The sequence below is a fragment of the Crocodylus porosus genome, unplaced genomic scaffold (genome assembly GCF_001723895.1).
Source record: "Crocodylus porosus isolate Cpor-Errol unplaced genomic scaffold, CroPor_comp1, whole genome shotgun sequence".
In the NCBI taxonomy this organism is placed as follows: domain Eukaryota; kingdom Metazoa; phylum Chordata; order Crocodylia; family Crocodylidae; genus Crocodylus; species Crocodylus porosus.
Window position 1 is genome coordinate 23,487,399 of NW_017728911.1, and position 24,467 is coordinate 23,511,865.

Here is a 24,467-nt window from a genome sequence, read left to right on the forward strand (position 1 = left end):
GTTGAATCATTATCATGATACTGTGTAAACTGTTCATAACCCATTCACAGTATCAGGATTTTCTTATTCTCGCTTTATTTGCATTGTTAGGATATACAAGTCTAATATATTTGTGAGTGACCACTGTAATTTTGCAAACATCTTACTATTTTTTCCAGGCCATGTAAAGTTGTGTTAGTTTTTTTCGTCAGACATTATGGTAAATATTGGCCCAAAAATCTACTTCGTTAAATTCATGACAATTGTGCAAGCTTAACTCTTATATTCAGAGATTTAAATCTCTGATACCCCTTAACATTTGAGATTTGAACACAGATACATTAAGACGGATTGTGCGTCTGTTAATTTATCTGTTGCTGACTCCTGGTTAGAGCACAAGACAGTAGATATTTCAGTGTACCAACAATTGGGATTTCTAGTTCATAGGAAAATTCAATAATTTAAAACAAAACCAATTTTTGCAAAATTTTCTGTGAACAAGAAATATTTTTAAAAAATATTCAGAAATACTGAAGCTTTTGTTTCTGAAATAAAACATACTCTCTGGGACTGACTACTTTCAGCTGACCACAAGGAGCTACTAGCCCCCCAGTCTGCAGTTCCAAGGACTCCCTATTACATGAACTCCCAGAAGCCAGCTGTCCGAGGGCTCCCAAACTTTCCACGCCAGACTTAGTCCTCAGATTCTACAGTAGTACAGAAAGACAACAGGCATGGGAGTCTGAAAACTCTAGGGTCCTGGCCCCAGACAGTACAGTTGGCATGCCTGCTCCCAAACTGTTAGTTCCTTAACTACTAGGCTGCCCAGCACAGAGCTGGAAGCCAAGAATTCAGGAAAAAGCCTAGAAATCCAAAGGCTCCCAAATCCTGATAAGGAGTCCTGGAAGTACTCAAAGCCTCAGGTCCATAGGCGGCAGAAGAGGGGGGCTACCAGGGCTCAGCCCTCCCAAATGCAGGGCAGCAAGTACAGCTGCAGGACAGCCCAGACACAGGCTGCTGCTGCAGCAGGGGGGAGGGTTGTACATACTCAGATACCCTGCGTGGTCAGAATAGCACCCCTGGCGTGTGGCTGCCCATCACGACAGGTAAGTTTCAATCTACTTTCTTTGTGACTGGGCTTGCCAGGGGGCAGATCAAAATCCCCACAGTGCAGGAGGGAGTGGGACAGGGGCAGAGGTGAATCATTCATCCCTGTCCCACTCATTCCTGCACTGTGGGGATTGTCCCATGACCTGGCCCAGACAAGGCCTCATTCACCCTGAGTGGGGCCCGGTCCAGGCAGGTCCTAGGACAACTGGAGCCTGCTGGCTCATTCAGGGGCATGGGGGGAGGTGGGGGTTGCCACTGTGTGCACTGTGGGGGCGCAAAGGGGGGGCATGTGCCCCCTGATCTTTGCGCAGGGTGAGGACGGGCTGCCACTGAGGGCTGGCCTCTGCTCCCTGCCTCTGCACCTCACTGTTGCTGCTTTGAAAGCAGTGCAATGCCAGCAGCGGGATGCATATGGTGTGGGGGGGTCTCGATCCCCAGGCCCAGCCCCACTCCCTCCCTCGCCGCCATGGTGGAGGGGCAGATCAAGGCCATGTGACTGCCGCCACTGGACTGCACTGTGCCCCGTGCACAGGACACACATTGCACCACATGTCTTGGGGCAGCAGGGCTCTAAGCCCAGTACACAACAGCAGCCACCTCCACCCCACACACAGATCGGAGGGGCACGTTCCCTCTGGGCCTCAACTTGTCTCACCACCTGGCCCAGCCAGGGCCCCACTCACCCCAGTCCCTGCTCCTGCCTGTGCCCTGCTCCCTCCCTCATCACTGGGATCTATGGGATCTATGCCCTCCCCCAGCCCCTTCCCTCACAGACTTACCTGCTGGGGGTGGGGGGGTGGCACATACACACTCAGCCCCACCAAATAATTGTTTCTCCCTCTGCCTATGCTCATGTCTAACAATTATTTTCAGATGTCCCAGGTTCCCTTATACTGTAGTGTAACTGGGGAGTGCAAACATGGCACCAGCCCCAGGCACTGACTATGAAGAAACACTAGTTCCCTCAATCCCACCCCCACACACACATCTCTAGGAGTCTCTACCACAGCAGGGGCAGCCCTACTAAAGAAGCCATGAAACACAACCCTGCACCCAGGAGTTTAGACTGAGTTTAGATTCAAACACCCTCCCACGTCTTCCAGGATTCCTAGGTTCCTGGCTTCTGAAAACCCCTGACTTGCTCCTGGAAGTTCTAGGTCCCTGGCTCCGGAGAAGTCCATATGATTGGGCTTCCCTTGCATTCCACCATACAACCAGAAAGGAAAATGTGCCTGCATACAATTTGCTGCAAGTATCACTGAGGTCAAGATGTTCTTGTGAAACTCCTTGGGTCCAAATTTTACTGGAAAATTTCTGGCTAGTTTTAGTCAGGGTGTCTATATTCCATTCCTGCCATCACTAGTCACTCACTATGACACTTCAGAGAGGTCAGCTTATTCCTCTGTGCCTCACATTTAGGCCTACTTGTAAATGGCAGATAACATCTACATTCAAAACATTTTGAGACCATTGGACCAAAAGCACTATCTGATGCTGTTGCGCACTTGTCCCGTGATGGGGGTTTAGTCTTCTATGTCCCTTAAATTGAAATGCTGGGTTTTTAATTTAAACCCACCATTTCAATTTAGAGGTTTTATTTTACCGTTATGTTACAGTGAGGGAGCCTGCCTATGGCTGAGGGGTGAGCTACCGGCAGGCCAAGTGGCTCCTCAGCTGCAGGGGGACCCTGGTCCTTCCCTCCATGGTGGAAGCACTCCCCCGCTCTTCTCCCTGGGAAAGAGTTGGATCAGGCCTGGTGCTGCTTCTGAGCTGGGGCAGCACCTGGCCTGCTAACAGCCAGCCCAGGCAATTCCAGGGGCACCATCACTGCAGAAGGAAGGACCAGGGCCCCCCGCAGCTCAGGAGCTGCTTGGCCTGCCAGCACCTCACCCTCCCCCACCCCCCGGGCAGGCTCTGGCAAAAAAAAAAAAAAAAAGTATCGGGCTTCTTGCCGCTTCTGGCAGAAACGGCAATGGGCCCAATCCTTTTTTCTGCAAAGCCTACCTGCCTCTCCTGGTGCTGGGGGATGAGCTGACTAATAGCTGCAACATCAGATGTAGTTTAGTTTGCAATGATGCAAGCTCATCTAAAACCCTCAAAACTAGTGCACGTGACACCATTAAACCACACAAAGTGACATTTTCGTCACGTTTACATCATGACATCATCAAGTGTACAAGTGCCCATAGTCACTAAGACACTAAGCACACTGGGATGTGTGATTATCACAACCTGAAATTATTGTCAATGAACAGAAATTTTGTCTTACCTGCAAAAATAACCATTCCAAAGCACCAGTCTGTGTTTCTCAACACACATCCTCGCAGAAGCATCTGTTCATTATTAAGGGAGTACTTATTATCTTTCCAAAGAAGAACTCCTATGAATTTATCTAGCTTGTTGTTAGGAGTTTCACAAACAACTTCCCCTGTAAAAAGATAAATTAAATTATCATCACTCATTTAACACATTATTCACCAATATAAAATTTTACACTAAAAAGGAGTTTCTGGGATACCTTCTTCTACTCTAGTCAAAAGACTGGAGAGACTTTTTACATAAGACTGATCAGAGCTTTACCACACTTTACAACCCAGGAGGGCACCCTTTGTATCCCATCCGCTACTAGTTTTATTGTTTGTATTGTACTGTACCTACAAGCCCCAGCAGATACCAGGGTACTATTGCCGTAGGCATCATACTAAAACACACAGTGAGAAACTGTTACTTTCCCAAAGAATTTAACAATCTAAATGGGGTGGAGGGAAGAGAGGGGACAAGCACATAAATTATAAGTAACTTGTCAGCAGTCACATGGCAGGTGAGTGATAAAACAGGAAATATATTTAAACTCTCTCAAGTCTCAGCCCGGTGCCTTATCTACAAGCTCAAACTGCTTCTCACTAATGAAACAGCTAGCAATACCAGAAGTGGAATAGGACAGCTCTGTATCCTATGCAATGGTGGTGGCTATTTTTGCATCCCTCCTTCCCGACCCCAGTTATGCTGCTGAGCAATACTAATGTTAATTTGGCCTATTAATACAAAGTAGCTCTTTGTACTGTCCTATGGGAGTTTGTCTACAACCATATACTTTCTGCCATCAGGGCCTTCAAAGTCTGCAACAAACACATGGCAAACTAAGTCTCTGACTGATAATATTATTCTTCTTCATCCATTTGGTCAAGACCACTGACTAGTAATACCGAGGAGCATGATATTCCTCTCAGCCACAGATAAAAGCCTGAAGTTAAACTCCACAGGCTATGAAACAAACCAAGGAAAAGAAAACTGATCACTGAGATCCATATCTTTGCCTTTTAAACAGAACAGATTCTAAATCATGGAGGTAGTGACCTTCATGCTTTAGGCACTAGACCTTTTGGTTTGCTGGCCAAGAATTCTTATCCTCCAGAGCAGTGGTTCACAACATTTTTTATACTAGGACACATTTGTAAACATTAATGGCCAGTCCCCACCCAGTGCCTCTCACTCCTGACCTACTGCCCTGAGCTCCCCTGGTGTCTGGGGCACGAGGCAGCCCCTTGCAGGCTGGAACTCTGACAGACTGCAAGGGAAAAGCCACGGTTTCCAAGTTTTTGTCCATTTTTTAAGTTGTTCATGATCCTTTCATATATTCTCACATCCCACCTTTGGGTCATGACCCACAGGTTGAGAAACACTCCTCTAGAAAAACTTTATTACCAAGAGAACCCTAATGAAACAGCTTTATCATAGCTTTACTATTACTCTTTAAATATAAAAAAACTACTCCCCAGGAATAACTACATTGCATTAAGAGTGGAAAGATGTCCCTGAACTCTGAAAAATTTCCTACCAGAATTCTCCTTAAGATCTTCTCATAAGTAGAATGTAGCCTTTAAAACAAAATTAAATTAAAAAAATACCTCAGCCTGAAAATTGGGTCTCCCAGATAAGTGCAGTACATGTTTAACCAAGATACAGCTTGTGTTTATTTAGAGTGTATAGGAATGCCAATGATTCTTTTCAGCAGTCCTACGTTTTTTCCCCTCTTCTTTCTACTTTTGTTTAATTTGTTCCATGGTCCTGATTAGAAAATGCTCAAATTTGGAAAAAGCAGTAAACATACAGTACTGTGCTGCAGATGGTGAAATATTCTAAAAGGATTCCATTAATGGCATCTTGCACATCATGTGATATAAAGCAAAAATAAGCTCTTGCTGCAGTCAACTGGGATCAGTACTGCTGGAGAAAAAACAGAAATGGCAGCCTACAGCTTGGAGGAAAAGAAAACAGTGTGATGGAAGAGGCCACCCACATATACAGAGGTGATATATGTACAAATTAAGTGCCCTGGTTTTGGTCACTTTTCCCAAATTTACAAGGCATCTGTCCTTAATTCACAGGCCCTGAGGGTTGAGAGTTTGAGCCCTAAATAAAATGTAAAAACTAAATTGTTGTACAGGACAATGCAAGACTGCTAAACTCTGTGCAACTTAACATATTGTGCAGTGACTTACTTACTATTATGAAACCTCATGCATATTTGGTTTCACCAAGCTAACTAGATGTGTAGTATTTAGCTATAGTAAAAGAGGAGTTCTTTCATTTGCAGACTTTCATATGAAATGTTTCCAGTATTTTAAGATCACTCACCACACTGTATTAACTTCACCCAACCATTAATTTTCCTTTCTGACAAATTTTGTTTTTAACTTCAAAAACACCACCTTCAGCATGACCTCTTAAAAACAATGGCTTTGTTCTACAGTTATGTCTTTGTTTACTCATATTCCTATACTCTAGGATTTAGAAGTTGAATGTTAAAAAATTTGCTACAAGCTAAGCTTGGCATGTATAGTGCCTGCCTAAGAAGGACCTGTTCTAAAACCCCTAATTTGAGATACCATTTTAGGGTAAAATCTTTTAGCAGGTTGTTGCCTATTTATCTCTCAGAATGAATATCCCAAAGATCACATTTTCCCCTTTCTTCCACTCTTAAATGCAAAGTTGAACAAAGTATGTACTCTTCTCCCTAATTCCAGGTGGCACATGCAATGATAATATATGATGAGATATGCTGTTTTCACGCTTTTTCCAGCCAAACCAAACTGAAAAATTAATATAGATCTTCTTACAAATCTGTTTTTGCAAGATCTGCAACAATGTTTAGACAAAGAGTCTTAGTTTCAGTTTCTTAAATTTCAGAAAATCACCATGAACTTCAGAGCTCTTACATGAAAAAAGCTTTTGAAGTGTATTCATTATTTAGTCTACCTAGTCTAACTCTTTATACCATGCTTACCACGGTGGTATCTGAATACAAAACCAAAGCTTGTAAATTATCTTGATAGCTTAACAAGTCTAGACACAAAATCTGCTTGGCTGATCTATTTCTCAGTCTACCAAGATCTATCTATTAACTTGTCATAATGCTGCCCTGAAACACGTGAATTGGTTCAGGGGATAAAATAACTCTAAAGTTCTTTAAAGTTGACCGAGATCACAGAACTGCTTTTGTAAAGGCATGGGCCCTAATTTTCCTAACAATATTAATTTTGTTTGTGAATTTGCTTATGATGAAAGAGAAGTTTTTTTCATAAAAGTAACCAAATCCCAATTGAACATATGAAAAGAGCTGTAATATATTATTGGGGATGTATTTTTAATATCAGTTATACTTGAGAAAAATGTTTTTAAAAAAAATTAGAACCTTACACACTTTTAACTTCTTGAATACCGAGTAGTTCAGTACAATTAATAGGACAGTATTTGTTAGCTATTAGAACAAGAGACCAAAAGTTCCTGAGTTTTATCTTCCTCTCTTTCCACAGATTTTCTCTGAGCCAACTAGCCTTGTCACACATTACATTTAGCACATGCTAACTACTTAAAACACTAGCATCCAAGTGTTCAAGCAGTAAAACATGCTAAATGCCATGTAGCATAGCAAAGTTAGGACTTTTCTGGGGAGGAGTACATTCAGATTGTATTACTGAGCTAATATCCAGCTGCTCCATGATCAGGAAATTCCAGTGCCATGCTGAGACGGGGACATAATGATCAGTGGTTTGTTGGTCCCAGTTTTCCTACGGCACCAGAATCTTGAACTGGCTCTGATGCAGTGGGGTAGCTAGTACTGTACAGACAAACAGTTGGGGTTTTTCATCAGTCCCAGTCTCCCTAACACAATGGAGCCAATTCATGACTGACTGTCAGTCCCACCCCTCTTACTGTACCAAAGCCAGCAGATGAAATTCAGTGGCGACATGTACGAGACACATGCAGGTACATGTGTACCTCCTGCGATTGGCCGCCACCACTGCCAGCAGCACCTGTGGGTGGTCACTGCTCACCAGCACCTGCCCCACACCACTGACGTCTGCGGGCAGTCGCCGATCACTGCTGCTCACCGCTGACATTGCCAGCAGCATCTGCAGGTGGTTGCCAACCTCTGGTCAGTGCTCGCTACCCCTTCCCCTCCCCTGCTGCCAATACTGCTGTAGCCGCCTATGAGAGCTCCTCTCTCACTGCTGCCACACATCCACGGCCACTTGTGGGTGGTCGCTGTGCCCCACCCAGCCTCCAGAGGCATGCATTGTTCATGCAGTTATCCATGTAAAGTGATGCACGTGGGCAAAAATAACCCAAGTTTACCTACACTATGATGGGTGCTACATCAGTTGTTACCACACAGAGAAAACATCTGGGAATCACTGTAAACAGTTGACTAAAAACATCAATTCAGTGCTCAGCAGCATCAAAAGGCAAACAAAATGTTAGGGATTGTTAAGAAGGGAATTATGAACAAAACAAAGTTTCATTATGCCCCTTTATAAATCCATGGCACATCCACACCTTGAATACTGTACCCAGTTTTGGTCCCCACACCTCAAAAAAAAAATACAGAAGAACTAGAGAAGGTAGAGAGAAGGGCAACAAGGATGATTAATGGTATGGAGGGGCTTCTATGAGGAGGGACTACAGAGGCTGGGCCTATTCAGTTTAGAAAAGAGGCACTTAAGGGGGTACATGATACGGTTTTACAAAATTCTAAATGGTGAATGGAAAATAGATAGGGATTTACTATTTACTGTCTCTCACCATACAAGAAGTAGGGGTGACAAAACGAAACTAGGAGGTGGTAAGTTTAAAACTAACAAAAGAAAGTTCTTTTTTTCCACACATCATGTAATTAAAGTATGGAACTCATCACCACAATATGTTACATAAACAGACAGATTCAAAAAGAGATTGGACAAATTGTTGAAGGAAAGGTGCATCAGTAACTATTGCGCATGGGATTTAAGGATACAGCCTCTGATTCAAAACTTCTTAGACCTCAAATGCTGGAGGCTACATGTGGGAGACAAACAGAGGAAAAACCCTGGTTATACTCTGTTCGTTCTCCCTTTCAGCATCCTGCTACAGTGTGACAGAATTCAAGGCAAGATGGACCTATGAGCTGCCCCAGTAAATGGCAGTTCTTATATTCAAGATACCAGTGGTGGGGGAAAAGGCTGGGACTGACTACAAGCCCAGCTGAGCCCAAGGACGGAGCTGCCACCACCACAATAACTGCTGCCTGACTAGGGCTGGAGTCATCATGTGCTCTGTTCTCCAGGCCAGAGCAGAGCTAGAGCCAGAGCCACAACTCAAGATAAGCAGTGGTAGGGGGCCAAATGGAAAGGGGAGGGGGACAAATGGCAAGGGAGTGAAGGCATGGGGGGCGGGCAGGCACCAGGGGGCACAGCCACTGGAGGAGAGACAAGTGGTACCGGGGGCAAGGTGAGGGGGGGCAGTCATCAGGGAGGACAAAGCGTGGGGGGGGCAAGTGGCACAAGGGGCAGGCAGCAGGGGAGACAAGGTATGGAGGGGCAGGCTATGGAGGTCAAGATACTCAACTCCCCTGCTGCCTACAATTCCACTGCTGCTTTCCCCACTGCAGTACTGTGGGGGATGAATTTAAGATGACCCTCCAATAATTATACACGATATATGGAAAATTATAACAAGTGTATACATTTAGTTTCACTTTAATTCAAAGTTACATTGTATTCAAGTAAATATAGTAAATAAAATACGTCCCAAGCATAACATGTGACAAGGCCCTTTGATTGCATTTCTCCTGTTGTAAAATGTTTCAAATTAAGATATGGGTAAATATACTTCCAGTTTTTCTTGTATGCTTTTAGGAACATAATTACTAAAAAATGCATAGCTATTGTACTAAACATAGATGTTTTATTTTTCAGCTAGAATGACATGCTGTCAGAATGACCACAAAGTATGGGATGTTTCCTGTAAAGGACTCCTAAACCTTGCACTGATACAGAATTTAGTACTAACTGTCATACAAAATATGTAAACTTGTCATAAGTTGCATAAAACAGATCACAACACTAGATAAAAATCAGGAAGATTGAAAATACACATTAAATGTGAAAAGGCTTAAACACTGTAGTTTCTTTAAGAAATTAGACTGAAGTATATGCTGCTGATGTATATTTTTAGATTCTCCTTACTTGGAAAAACTCTTTTATATCCATAAAATTCTAATAAAAAACTAAATAAATTGACACTGGTTCAATATAAATATTTATTTCAATGTTAGGACCATTTACTTGAGTTTACCAATTGTATAAATTATTTAGACAAAACAATTCCCCTTTTTTTCAGCTCAGTAGTATTTTGTAGACCAAAGAATGAGATTGATCCAAAATACTAAACTCACATTTTCATTGCTATTGAAAGCTACACCATTAAAACAAAGAGCCTTTCTACTTCCTAACACAGCCTTTATATTTAGTAAATCTTAAAAATGAAGCCTTAACACAGACCTAGGGACTAATAGAAATAATAAAAAACAATTCCCATGAAACTTTTGTTATTGAAATCATGCATGAGTTTAGCAATACATTCCATGTAAAGTCTAAACAAAGCCTTAAGAAATTCTGCTCAATACACCAAGAAAGGATATCATATTTTCCTGAAATTCATCCCAGATTATATCAAACAATTTTGACTAAAACATAAAAATAAGAATCATAAAGTTTGATTCAAACAGTAAGAGTCCCAGCACACTGATATTAAAGAAACTTTAAAATGTACTATATTTGCTACTATGCAAATTATGCTCACGTAGAAGTTTGTCCACCAACTGAATCACTATATTGCAGCAATTCACGTGAGTCTTTCCATCAATGTCACTGTGTTTCAGGTCAGTCCCTTAGATCCATCACAGCTAAGTACAGAGTTAAAAAGTCTGAGGCTGAATCAATTCAATCTGCAGGTTTCTATGTACTGCCTAGATTGAACCAATGACAAAGTGAACTGATGTTCACTTTTCAAACCTGAAAGGCAGCCGGACCCCTGCAGTGGCCCATACCAGGAGGCAGGGGATGCTAGAGCAAGCCTCCCAGCCTGCCAGCCACCACTTAGAGCCAGGAGATGGGTGATGCCCCCTCCTCAGCTGGCAAGCAAGCTAAGGAGGGAGTTGGGGGGAGAAACAGCCATCCTTTCCCTCCCCCTCCCCCTATTCCAGACCCCCCGCCAGGCTGTGTCCAATGGTGGGAGGGAGCATGGAGCCCACAGTGCAGTGTTTACTCCTCCCACCTGAGCTGGGAGCCAGAATGATCACCCAGCCACACCCTTCTCCAGCCAGTGGGTTGGCTGGGGAGGGAGTGCTGGGGAAATGCCCACTCCAGATCCTCAGCCAGGCTGTGCCCAGCATACAGCGAAGCCCACAATGGGGACTTTACTCCCCCTACCCCAGCTGGGAGATGGGCCAATTCCTCCATCAGAGGAGGTGGAAGGGTCGGATGAATCTGCTGGGTTCCAGGCTGCTGGGGATCTTACAGCTGGGGTAGGGGCTGCCCTGCTTTGCTGGAGCAGAGAGCACAGCCCAGGGCTGCACGGCATCCTGGGATGATTGAGGACTCTGAGTTAAGTTGAATAGGGAGGGAACCTGGGACAGAAGTTATATAAACCAGTTAAGTCTGATACTATAGCCATCTAGGTTTATTTTAAACCAGTTTCAGTCATTTTGAAAGTGGTTTAAGTGCACTGAATTTCTATTCTGTTACAGGTTTAAACCAGTTCCCGATCACTTAAAACTTGTTTATATGGAAGAAGGACAAAGATGACACGAACCTAGAATCCTATTCTGGAGTTGCCTGGAAGACAATCATCTGTTACCCTTCAGGTAGAGCTGTTACTCTTCATCAATGTTGACCATGTGAAGGAACACCTTGAGAGGCTGGACATCTTCAAGTCAGCCGGCTCAGACAGCTTACACCTCATATTACTTAAGGAGCTGGCAGACATCATAGGTCTGCCACTGGCACGCATCTTAGAAAACTCGTGGTGCTCAGGTGAACTGCCCAAAGATGGGAAGAAGGCTAATGTGGTGCCTATCTTCAAGAAAGGGAGGGAAGTAGATCCGGGGAACTACAGGCCCAACAGTCTGACCTCTATCCCAGGGAAGACCTTGGAAAATATCATCAAAGAGACCATTCTTGACAAACTGGCTGAAGGCAACATCCTGAGGGATAGCCAGCACAGGTTTGTTGCGGGTAGGTCTTGCCTGACCAATCTTATCTCCTTCTACGACCAGGTGACATATCACCTGGACAAGGGAAAAGAGATTGACGTCATATATCTGGATTTTAAAAAAGCTTTTGATCTGGTATCCCATGATCATCTCATAGAAAAACTGGCAAACTGTAGCCTTGGCTACATCCCAGTCCACTGGCTGGGGAATTGGCTCTGAGGTCAGACCCAGAGAGTGGTAGTTGATGGAAGTCAATCATTGTGGTGCGCTGTGACCAATGGGGTCCCCCAAGGCTCTGTCCTTGGGCCTATTCTTTTCAATATCTTCATTAATAATGTGGACATTGGTATCAGAAGCGGACTGGCCAAGTTCACTGATGACATCAAACTTTGGGGTAAACCGTCCACACCCGGGGACAGGATGGCGATTCAGGCTGACCTTGACAGGATCGGAAAATGGGCAGACAAAACCCGATGGCCTTCAACACCAGAAAATGAAAGGTACTCCACCTTGGGAAGAAAAACCCACAGCATGCTTATAGGCTCGGCAGTGCTACGCTTGCTAGCACCACGGCCAAAAGGGACTTGGGGGTCATGATTGACCACAAGATGAATATGAGCCACCAAAGTGATGTTGCAGCCAGCAAAGTGAGCAAAACTCTGGCTTAAATCCATAGCTGCTTCTCTAGCAAATCCCAGGATGTCATCCTCCCGCTATACTCAGTCTTGTTGAGGCCGCAGCTGGAGTACTGCATCCAATTCTGGCCTCCACAATTTAAAAAGGATGTGGAGAAGCTTGAGAGAGTCCAGAGGAGATCCACGCACATGATCAGAGGGCAGGAAAACAGGCCTTATGATGAGAGGCTGAGAGCTATGGGACACTTCACCCTGGAAAAGTGCAGGCTCAGGGGGGACATGGTGGCTGCCTATGATGGTCCTGATGTACACAAGGGGTGTACATCAGGACCTAGGGAACCACCTGTTCACCAGGGTGCCCCATGGGATGACAAGGTCAAATGGTCACAAACTCCTCCAAGACCATTTCAGGCTGGACATAAGAAAGAACTTTTTCACTGCCTGAGCCCCCAAGGTGGTGCAAGCACCTACTCTGGACTCCTTTAAAGAGTCAATTGGATGTCTGTCTTGCTGGGATCCTGTGACCCCAGCTGACTTCCTGCCCCTGGGGCAGGGGGCTGAACTCAATGATCTTCCGAGGTCCCTTCCAGCCCTAATGTCTATGAAATCTATGAAATCTCTGGCCCCAACATATGCAGCACCAGGGTTACTCCTCCCCTGAAACTGTGAAACAGGTAAGCACTTCTCACAGCACCAGCAGTGTCATCAGAGGAAGCAACAGCTCTGGAAGAAGGAAGGCAGCCAGCCCCCACAAAGAAGAGATGCAAGGTGGTTGTGGTGGGTGACTTCCTCCTGAACGGGGATCAAGGGAGCAATCTGCTGCCCCAATCCCCTAATCTGTAAGGTCTGCTGCCTCCCAGGGGCTCGCATCTAGGATGTAACTGAAAGGATCCCAGAAACTTGTCCAGCCCTGTGACCACTACCCCATGCTTCTCATCCATGTGGGTGTGAATGACATGGCCAGGAACAATCATGACAGATTACAGGGCTCTGGGGGGGTGGGCTCAAGGCATCGGGCACACAGGCAGTCATCTCCTCCGTCCTCCCAGTTGCAGGTCACAGGTACAGGAGGGATAGATGCATAGAAGTAAACAGAAGACTCTGCAAGGGCTTCAGCCTCTTCAGCCATGGCATGCACCTCTGGCACTGTGGCCTGTTGGGAAAGGATGACATCCACCTCATGCCAAAGGGGAAGAAGCTTTTCTCTGCTAGAATGGTGGACCTTCTGGATATGGCTTTAAACTGAAATTGCTAGGGGATGGGCTATCAACCACTAGCACAAGCCCCAAAAATGGCAACATTGAAACCAGCATCCCAGGGTACAATAAGAAGCTTTTTCTGACACCGGCCAGTGGACAGGTTATTCCATTGCTCACCCAAAAGGCTATGGCCTCCAATGGCAGGCTTAGTTGCCTGTACACTAACGCCAGAAGCATGGGAACCAAGCAGAAGGAACTGGCCCTCCTGTTAACCAACAACCAATACGATCTCATAGGGATCACAGAGACCTGGTGGGGCTTCACCTATGATTGGACACTGTATAGGAAGGATCATGTTGGGAAGAAAGGCAGTGGAGTTTATGTGAAGGAACATTACACCTCCCTAGAAGAAAAGCTTGGAAACAAAGAAGGGTGACTTGAGACCCTCTGGGTTAAGATATGGGGAGAGCACAGGGAAGGGAATTTAACTGTAGGAGTTTATTTTAGACCTCCAAATGAAGAGAAACTGCTCAACCAGGAATTAGCTGGAGAACTGGCAGAGGCTGCACACTCTCAGAGCATGATCATCATGGGTGACTTCAACTACCCAGAGACCTCATGGATGAGCACTCAACTAGATCTGATCTCTCACAAGACTTCCTCATTTGTATTGAGGAGCTCTATCTAACACAAAAAGTCTGCAGGCTGACCGGGGGGGCAAGGCGCTCCTAGACTTGGTTCTGGCCAAATAGGACAATCTAGTGAGCAACCTGAGGATCACAGGGAAACTAGGCAACAGCAACCATGAGATGATCACTTTTTCCATCCAGCCTAAGTCAGGGAATCTGGCCAGTAAAGTAGAAATCCTTGTTTTCAGAAAAGCTGACTTCCACAAGCTCAGGGGATTGGTTGACCTGAGGGATCATGGTCTGATGAGGAACAGGGTACAAGAAGAGTGGTCGTTCTTCAAGAAAGAAATCCTAAAAGCTCAAAGGAAGTCCATTCCTTTTCATAAGAAAAGCAGCAAAAGGTCTGGGAGACCCTCCTTGGCTCAACAGGGAAGTCATGGACCTCCTGAAATTAAAACGAGAAGCCTACAAAGGATGGAAGTCAGGAATAACTAACCAAAAGGAGTATTCTGCAACAGCCTGCACCTGTATGGATCAGATCAGGACACCAAAAGCACAAACTGAATACAGATTGGCAACCAGAATCAAGGACAACAAAAAGTCCTTCTTTAGATATGTAGGAAGTCAAGAGGAAAAAAAAGGGAAGCATAGGGCCCTGATGATGAAATAGGATGGCTGATAACCAATCCTCAGGACGGTCTCCTGAGGACAAACTCCTGAATGAATACTTCAAATCAGTATTCCACCAATCCAAGGATATTAGCCTGCTTGACAGACCTCAAGAGAAAGAACTTGACCACAAATTCGCCAGGGCAACTTCAACTACCCAGACAGCTCATGGGAAGAGCGCTCAGCCAAATCAAATAACTGATGAGTTCTATTTGTCACAAGAATTCTGTGGACCAACAAGGGGCAAGGTGCTGCTGGACCTGGTGCTCGCCCAAGGGGATGATCAAGTGAGCAACCTGAGAATTGAAGGGAAGCTGGGACACAGTGACCACAAGTCCATCACCTTCTCTATTAACTGCAAAGCTGACAAGTCAGTCAGCAATCCAGAAGTCCTCAACTTTAGGAAAGCCAATTTTCACAAGCTTAGGAGGCTAGTTGTTGCGGCCCTGAGAAACCATATCTGACAGGGAGTAGAGTCCAAGATGAGTGGTCACTCCTCAAGGATGCAATTCTTGAAGCACAAGCAAAGTCCATTCCAGCCCACAGAAAAAGGAGCAAAAGGGCTGGGTGACACCCTTGGCTCAATAAGGAACTCATGGACAGTGTTCCCTCTAAGCTGCGTGGCATGTGCACAGCTGTGCACACCATGCAGCTTAGAGGGAATGCTGATTATGGACCTTCTGCACCTAAAAAAAAAAGCAGCTTATAAGGGATGGAAGATGGGAAACACCACTAAGAAGGAGTATTTAGCACTGGCCCACACCTGTAGGGAGCGAACTAGGAAAGCCAAGGCTGAAACTGAGCTCACACTGACCACACAAATCAAAGACAATAAAAAAATCCTTCTTCAGATATGTGGGAAGTCTGAAAAAGAATAAGGGTAATACTGGACCCTTATTAAACAAAGTGGGGCAGCTGATAACTGACACCCAGGAAAAAGCCAATGTCCTTAATGACTACTTTGTGTCAGTCTTCCAACAGCCCAATGGTATCACCCTGTCTGACAAGACTCAGGATCACCAGGGGAAAGGCAAACATGCCCCCATCATTGGCGTTGATCTTGTGAAGGAACATCTTGAGAGGCTGGACATCCACAAATCAGCCGGCCCAGACAGCATGCACCCAAGAGTGCTAAAGGAACTGCTTGACATCATAGAACATCCAATGGCGATGAAATTCAAGAACTTGTGGTGCTCAGGTGAGGTGCCTGAAGATTGGAAGAGGACCAATGTGGTGTCCATCTTCAAGAAAGGGTGGAAGGAAGATCTAGGGAACTACAGGCCAATCAGTTTGACCTCAATCCCTGGAAAAATCTTGGAAAAAATCATCAAAGAAACCATTAACAACAGGCTAATAGAAGGTAACATTCTGAGACATGGCCAACACAGCTTTGTTGTGGGTAGATCTTGTCTGACTTTCCTTCTATGACCAGGTGACACATCACCTGGACAAAGGAGAGGAGGTAGACCACTCCTCTTTTGGTCTTCAAGAAAGCCTTTGACCTGGTGTCCCATGATGCCCTTTATGGAAAAACTGAGGAATTGTGACCGCAACAATTTCATGGTCCAATGGCTGGGGAACTGGCTCCATGGACAGACCCAGAGAGTGATAGTTGATGGAACCAAAACAACATGGTGCATGGTGACCAGTGGTGCCCCCCAGGGCTCTGTTCTCAGACCTGTATACTTCAATGTGTTTAGAAACGATCTGGACTTTGGTGTCAGAAGTAGACTGGCTAAGTCTGTTGACACCAAACCATAGGGAAGTGCAGTCACTCTAGAGGATAGCCTGGCAATCCAGGCTGACCTCAGCAGCTTACAGATCAAAACCTGATGGCATTCAACACTGAAAAATGCAAGGTGCTCCACCTCTGGGGAAAAAACCCACACCACACTTATGGGCTTGGCAGTGCTACGCTCACTAGGACCATGATTCAAAGAGACTTGGGAGTCATGAGAGACCACAAGATGAACATGAGCCACCAATGCGACACCACAACTGGCAAAGCAAACAAAACTCTGGCTTGCATCTACTGATGCATCTCAAGCAAGACCCAGGAAATCATCCTCCCACTTTACTCACCCTTGGTGAGACCACAGCTAAAATGCTGTGTCCAGTTCTGGACTCTGCAAGTCAGAAGGGATGTGGAGAAGCTTGAGAAAGTCCAGAGGAGAGCCAAGCAAATGTTTACAAGACAAGAGCATAGGCCTTATGAAGAGAGGCTGGGAAACATGGGACTCTTCAGCCTGGAAAAGCATAGGCTCAGGTATGAATGACATGTGCCCACGGTGGCTGGGGGGGCATGGAGGCAGCAGGAGCAGAGCAGTGGTAAGCAAGAGCTCCTGCAGTGCGGGGGAGGACCTGCAGATGCTGCTGGCAGTGTCGGTGGCAGCCTGCGGCAATCACTGACTACCTGCAGATGCTGCCTGCAGTGGCGGCAGCGGGGGGAGCAGAGCCTTTTTGTAGGGGGTACACCATGCTCAGGGAGTGCACGTACACCCTCTATGCATTGCCCCTGGGTTCAGGGGTGACTTGGTGGCAGCCCATAAGTACATAAGGGTGTGCAACAGGAACTGGGGGAACAACTGTTCACCAGGGCACCCCATGGGAAGACAAAGTTCAACTGTCACAAACTTCTGGAAAACCCTTTTTTTGGCTGGACATAAGGAAAAACTTCTTTACTGTTCGAGTCTCCAGGGCCTTGAATAGACTCCCGCAAGAGGTGGTGCAAATACCTACTCTGGATACTTTCAAAAAACACTTTGATGCCTTATCTTGCTGGGAACTTTTGACCCCTGCTGACTTCCAGGCCTTTGGGCAGGGGGCTGGATCCAATGATCTTGCAAGGTCCCTTCCAGCCCCAGTGTCTATGAAATTAAAAGACAGACAGACAGACAGACTTCTTTTTTTTTTTTTGACCTTTGTGCACCACCTGGACCCGGTGGACTCAGCGGCCTGCCCCTTCTGCCCAGGGGTGCTGGAAGAGGACATTTTCCACGCCTTCCTCAGCTGCCCCCAGCTGCAACCGCTCTTTGCCGCCCTCGGGGCGCTGCTTTGGGCACTGGGCCAGGACTTCTCAGAGGAAACCTACATCCACTCCTTCCCATACCAGGCGGTTGAGCCACTGCTGACAGTTGCCAGCTGTGGGGTGGTGAAGGTGGAGAGAGGGGCGGAGGCTGCTGGAGTACCCCTGCCTGCCAGTCAGGGCCGATGCAGGCAGGCCCTGAGCCCCCTACCCCAACCCAACAGGTGAGCACCTGTTAGGTTCAATGGTACTCTAACTCATGGCACATTATGTACAGCACCACCAGTGAGAGTGTCTCCTCTGTAGACTGCCTGTATTTATGTACCCACCCTAAGTGATTTATATTGTGCCTAAGATTTTTCAGAGTATGATAAAAGTGTACTGGTGTCAAGAAAAGGCAAATGTATTAACTGTGTAAGGGGAAGGGAAGAGAAATGCATTAAATGTCTTCAATTTCACAGTGATCCAGTCTTGAACAGAAAAAAGATTCATTTTTTCAACCAAATTAGCCTAACAAAGTTAAGATACAATATAACCAGATAACATGGTTTTGAATGCATTAGCCTGCATTTTAACTAGACTTTTCCCATCAGATTAATCTAACTTATTTAAAGTAACAAGATTGAAAAACAAATCAGTCAAGACATTCCTTAAAACAGGATAATAATTTGGGATGTGAGAATCATATTGGTAAACACCTCTAGTCATGACAGAAGAGAGGAGCTTGGCCTCATTTATGTGGAGTCATTTACTTTTTTACTCAAAAAGCAGCAAGAAACGAAAGCAATAAAAAACCAAACAAACAACCCCCCGACCCCCACAAAACCTTGGTTCTAAAGAATTTACTTTTATCACCACTTACCATCAAACTCTGCAAGTCTCCTAATATCTGCTCCAAGTTCTGAAGTAACTGGTAAAGCCTGACGTACTTTTAGGTTAGTCTCACTGTAAAATAAAAGACAACCCTTTATATAGAATACTTTCTGAAATCCCCTCTCATTGTAACTTACTCTTCATCCCCAAGATCCAATGCTCAGTACTAAATATCTAATTTTGTGGCCTGGGATAGATGTTCAGACAGCTCCTTTTAATGTCATTATACCTGAATATTTTTGCAACTGACTTTAAAATTGGAAAGGATCTTTATTTTTTAAGTGCTGGTATCAATAACTGCACAACTATAGTTTCTTCAACAGAGGACATAACATGATTTAGTCAGAGACTACCTTATATCATACAGAAGTTACCAAATACAATAGGAATAATAAAATAGTTGCAAGCTGAAAGGAGGTTAAACACCATGTTAAATTCAGTTGCTTTTAAACAATAAAAAATGTGAGGCACCCTAGAAATAACCTGTTTCAGTGTCCCACATATGTCAGATAAGTCTGGAAGTTTGGATATATCCTCAAAAGCTGTTTTTTAGCAAAGAAAAAATATTTTCTTTAAGGGCACTTAGACACGTGCTTGACACCTACTCCAATGCATTCCAATTAGAACACTCGATTAATCTTCAGTTTATTGCTAGAGAAAAGCTCCTGGGCAGATGTCTGCATGTATGCCTGGACCACAGCACATTGAGCCAAGTTGCAACAGCCCCAGCTGGCAAGGGACCCGGGAGATCTCCCTGTCAGGCTATGGCTGCTGCAACTGGGGTCAATGTGCTGCTGAAGCACTGGCTGGGGCATGAGGGTGCTTCAGCACACGGCTAGCTGGCAGGCAGCCAGCGCATTACGGCACCTTCATGCCCCAATCAGCCAGCTCAGCATCTACACATGCACTACTGCCCTCAAAAAACTCCACAGCAGGCTAGTACTTGTATTTACAAGTACTACCCGGCTTCAGAGTTAATAGTTTTGTGTGCCCTAGTAGGGGCACATGTGCAGATACTAAGACATTTACTGTGCAGTTAATTAGTCAACTGCACAGTACACATCTCATGTAGACATGCCCAATGTCTCCTAACCAAACACATGTTCATATGGTTGTTGGAACAGATATTCAACAATAAAACAACGCAAATTAAGGATTTAATTTTTAATGGAAGTTAAGCTATGTTCATGCCCAAAAAATGCCTACACATTTACCAGCATCAAAAACAATATTGTCAGTCAGTTATTTATTCAAGATGCCTGTATTACTCCTAGAATATTAATTCTCTTAAAGATATTAATTCTGATTTGGATATATGTGGTTGAGAAAACTATTTTTGGTAGGCTATTTCCAGAAGATATTCAGAAACTGAATATGAAAGATTCATGTGGTTTGATATGCAACAAATTAGTTTGTTAATATACAACTTTTAACCTCTGCTTTTCTTACTATGATTTTATGTGCTTTTCTGACTTTCCAATTTCTGTATTTCATTAAAATTTTTGTATTTAATAAGACAAACCATAAAACAGCAGCTCTATAAAAACAACTATTCACATCATTTTCTCTAAGTTCTTCTGCTTTGGTCTATCATCATGGTATCTGATAGGGCTGTGCGACGCTTCGGCTCACAATTAGATTTGGAAAAGATTCGGCCCAATTCAGAGGCCAAATCTCCAAATCCAAACCTAATCACTCAAAGCTTTAAATTTTCTGAATAGATTCGGAAAAGATTTGGATGAAATTTGGCAATTCAGAAGGCAGTCTTTGAGGGGAAACAGGAACTTAGAAGAGGGAGGGGGAAGATGTGAAAGCTTTAGTTGGCCAGTGAGTGTGATTTCTCCCTGAGTCCCCTTCCAATCACAGTGTCTGGGGGAGGGACATAGAAACAGCACAAAAGCCTCTATCTGCAGGCTTTTTGTGCCTTTTTGTGAGCTGGTTCTGAGCAACAGCGTCAAAAATGTACTGGACTGGCTCGGCTTCCTAGTCAGTTGCCTGCTCCTTTTTGTTCTTAGAAAGGATTGGATAGGATATAGCTAAGCTTAATTTATTTTAGAATCCCTCTACTTTACTTATCCAATTCATTTCTTTCCATTTATATTTGTTTTCTTTTTTGTCTCCAGTACTTCTTAAAGAGACAGCTCAGTGTTTTCCCTGGCAGTGTGATCCATCACTCACTCACACACATCATAGAAGAAGAAAAAGTCATATATTCATAGACGAAGAAGAGATTCAGATTATATATAGTTATTAGTTATTAATATTATTATACTTAGTTGACATACAGACTAAAGACAACACAGAAGAAGTCAGACAGAGATTCAGATTGAGATTAACACACAATACAGAACTCAGTCTTAGAAGAAGAAGGAGAAGTCAGTCACACATCACAGGAGAACAACACACACCATATAGTTATTTATAATCAATAATTATCAGCAAGCCACAGTCCACTACACACAGCACAAAGCAAACAAAACCCAGAAGAAGTCAGACACGTACACACCTTTTGCAGCACAGGAAAGATCAATATGAAGTGTGCTGGAAAGGCAGGTGCCAGGTCTTCTGGCAGGGGAGGGAGAGGGGCTAGAGAGGGTAGGGGGAGAGCTAGAGCTGCAAGCTCCCCTCCCACACCCCCCAAATATAGATGCATCCTCTTCTCGAGCAGCCATGAGGCTCCTGCTGCCAATGGAAGCAAGGAGGTGGAAGCAGTACCTGATGTTCCTGCACCTGAACCACCTCCCCTAATTCCAGAAATAGGCACCAGCAGCAGAATGACTGTCTCCTCCTTTCAAAATGCAGAAAAGTGGCAGGCTACCTTCCACCACAGCGCCAAAAGGGGCAAGATGCTGTGGGAGAAACAGGCAGAGCTGAGCATTCCATAGCACAAAATCATGCAGGATGTGGAGACTCGGTAGAACTCCACATACGTGATACTTGAGAGGCTGGTGGAGCAACAGAAGGCCATCCATGACATGGACTTCCTTGGGGACATCAGGATCAGCAGTCTCCTTAACAGAGCTGAGTGGGGTACCATCTCACAGATCTTGGTGGTCCTCAAGCCCTTCCTCAAGGCCACTGAGATGCTCAGTGCTGGTGATGCCCTCCTTGGCCAGATGATCTCCATAATGAGGGAACTGGAGAACCAAATGGAGAAGTTCCAAGGGATCAATGTTCCTGGCTGGAGCAAGCCACTGTCACCAGACGTGCAGGCACTGGTGAGGTGGCTGACAGAGGGCATCAGGAGATGGCTGGATCCTTTGTGGTCCAGTACAGTCCACATGCTGGCATGCATGTGCGACCCAAAGGTGAAGGGGAGCATGTGCACCAGCTGCACCAAAACCCTCCACCACTAGACGCAGGTGCTGGTCAACAGAGTCAGGTAGGCAGAAGGGAAGAGGCTTGGGGATGTGGAAGAGGGGAATCCACTTTCCCATGCTAGCGTTCCCAGCACTAGCCAGGCTCCTCCACTCCAACCACTGCCAATGTGGGCCAAGGGCATGGCTTCAATACTGGGATCCAAAAGTACCAGACCCCAGCCTCAGGCAGGTAGCACCGAGGCTCCAGTGGTTACCTATCTCACTAAGAATGTGGAGCCACTGGACTGCAACCCCTTGGCCTACTGGGCAAGTCGCAGCCAGATGTGGCAAGATCAGGCCACGGTTGCCCGGCAACACCTGTGCTGTCCACCAACCAGTGTTCCAAGTAAGAGGGTGTTCAGCATTGCTGGGGATGTTGTGACCCCCCCCACCACACCTGGTTGGATTCTGGTTTGGTGGAGCAGCTGGTGTTCTTGAAAGTGAACCTCCTGCTGCTGGGGTTCCCCAAGTTCTACCTGTAGATGGACTGAGTGCCACCCTCCTCACTCCATCTGCATCTATTTCCTTTTTTAGTTTTTAAAAACCAGTTAATGCCCCACTATCAGCTTGAGGGGGCATACCACTCATTGAATCATCAGCCAGCAGGGCAAGGACATGTCCCTGTTGAGCTCACTACCATGCCAGGACAAACTTAGAGGTATGAGCTGGAGCTATGGGGAAGGAGGAGACCCTAGGTACTAGGCATGACTACTGAAACTGCACCCTGCAGGTGCTAGTCAACAGAGTCAGGGAGGCAGAAGGGAAGAGGTTTGGGGATGTGGAAGAGGGGGATCCACTTTCCCATGCTAGCACTCCCAGCACCAGCCAGGCTCCTCCACTCCAACCACTGCCAATAGGGAGGCCTGGTGGGACTGCTGGTGGCACGGCAACCCCATAAATGCCAGGACCAATGAACCCCTAGTGAAAGGCAGGTAGGAGGTGCCATAACCTCAAGCTAATGCACAAATGGACACAGTCCTCCTGGCTGGGGAAAGCCCAGACATGTCACGTCTTTGACAGGCTTGAGGCTTGCTGGTTGCAGTGGAGTTGTGAGGCTCCAGGTGAGCTCAGCTTAGCTGCCTGGGATGCCAGCCTTTGGGTTGAAAAACACTTTATAAGGCTGAGGAACCACCTGCAGCTGGTGTGTCTGCTGGTTCTGGATGAAAGATGAAAGGTGTGGCAGAATGTCTCTCCCCAAAAACTCTGCTCGGTGACAGTTTGGTTAATATGGGCTCTTTAGGTAACCCTGAGTTGTAACCTGAGTTGGATACATTCCTGAGGGAGGAGAGAAACCTGCTCCTTCTGCCTACATGACTGGCATCACATACCTGGGTGAGGGGCTTACACTCCCTATTGTTAAGCATCCCAACCTGACTGGGAGGGGGCTAGAGACTCTGCCAGTCTGCCCAGCAACTAGTGATGTATTTCAAGTTGGTTGGCTGGCATCCAACAGGTGCTGGCCTCCATTGGACCAGGTAAATGAGGTATTAAGGGCTATATAATTTAAGGACTACCCAGGAGGAGGGACAGGAGCCATGAGGAAAACTCAGAGAGAGAGAAGAGCTGGACCATCCGAAACTTGCTCTTTCTCTCAAAACTCATGACCAATGAACTGCCTGCCTCCAGAGGAAATCTCCACCTGCCTCTGGATGATACTTGTGAGATCTAACTAGATATATAGCTTGCAGTAACTCAGAGATGCATGATCAAAGGCTACCCAGCCACCCTGTTTGCACTATCGAATTTCTCTTATACTACTCAACTCTGTACCCTAATTCCAACCTTACTTCTTGTAACCAATAAAGTTCTCCTTTGTACCTAGCATGGGAGACTTATTGGGAGTGGGTCTAGATTATGCCTTGGGGTCCCCTTGGTTCAGCTGACTAAGGGAGACCACTACTTGTACTTCCGACTGAGGGAAGCACTCCAAGTCAAGTAACCTTGAGGGCTACTAGGCCTGTGTTTCCCAGGGGAAACAGTGCCAGGATCAAGCCTGGCCCTGGGTGGTGGCAGCAATACCCCAGGCTGGTGGGTGTGCTCCAGAAAGGGGGGTCAGCCCTAAGTCACCCCCAGGGAGGCACTTTGAACCTGGAAGGTGGTCAGGCACAGTGAGGTGGGTGGCTCAGTGCAGGAGCACCCCCTGCTGGCCCACCACAGAAGGAATAGTAAAGAAAGCCAGTCAGTGAAAATGGAGGCATCGGGGATGAGGGACAGAGTGGGGGAAGGGGGATGTAGTAGCACAGGTAAAAGTACAGAGGTACATGGGGAGTCATAGAATCATAGAAGTAGTTTCAGAAGGGACCTTGTAGATCTTCAAGTCCGACCCTGCGCCTGAGCAGGAGAAAAACTGGGCTCAAATGACTCCAGCCAGGTAGGTATCAAGCCTCTTCTTAAAGACCCCCAGGGTAGGAGCCAGCACCACTTCCCTTGGAAGTTGGTTCCAGATCCTAGCCGC

General features: G+C 45.7%; 1 protein-coding gene across 1 annotated transcript in view; it reads right to left on the minus strand.

Annotated features, from left to right (window-relative positions):
• ATP8B4 (ATPase phospholipid transporting 8B4 (putative)) overlaps positions 1–24,467 on the minus strand; it is a 185,890-nt gene that overhangs the window by 75,246 nt on the left and 86,177 nt on the right. The window contains 2 exon segments of the mRNA XM_019533652.1: positions 3,359–3,517; positions 18,643–18,725. Of these exon segments, the coding sequence (XP_019389197.1) occupies positions 3,359–3,517; positions 18,643–18,725 (242 nt within the window).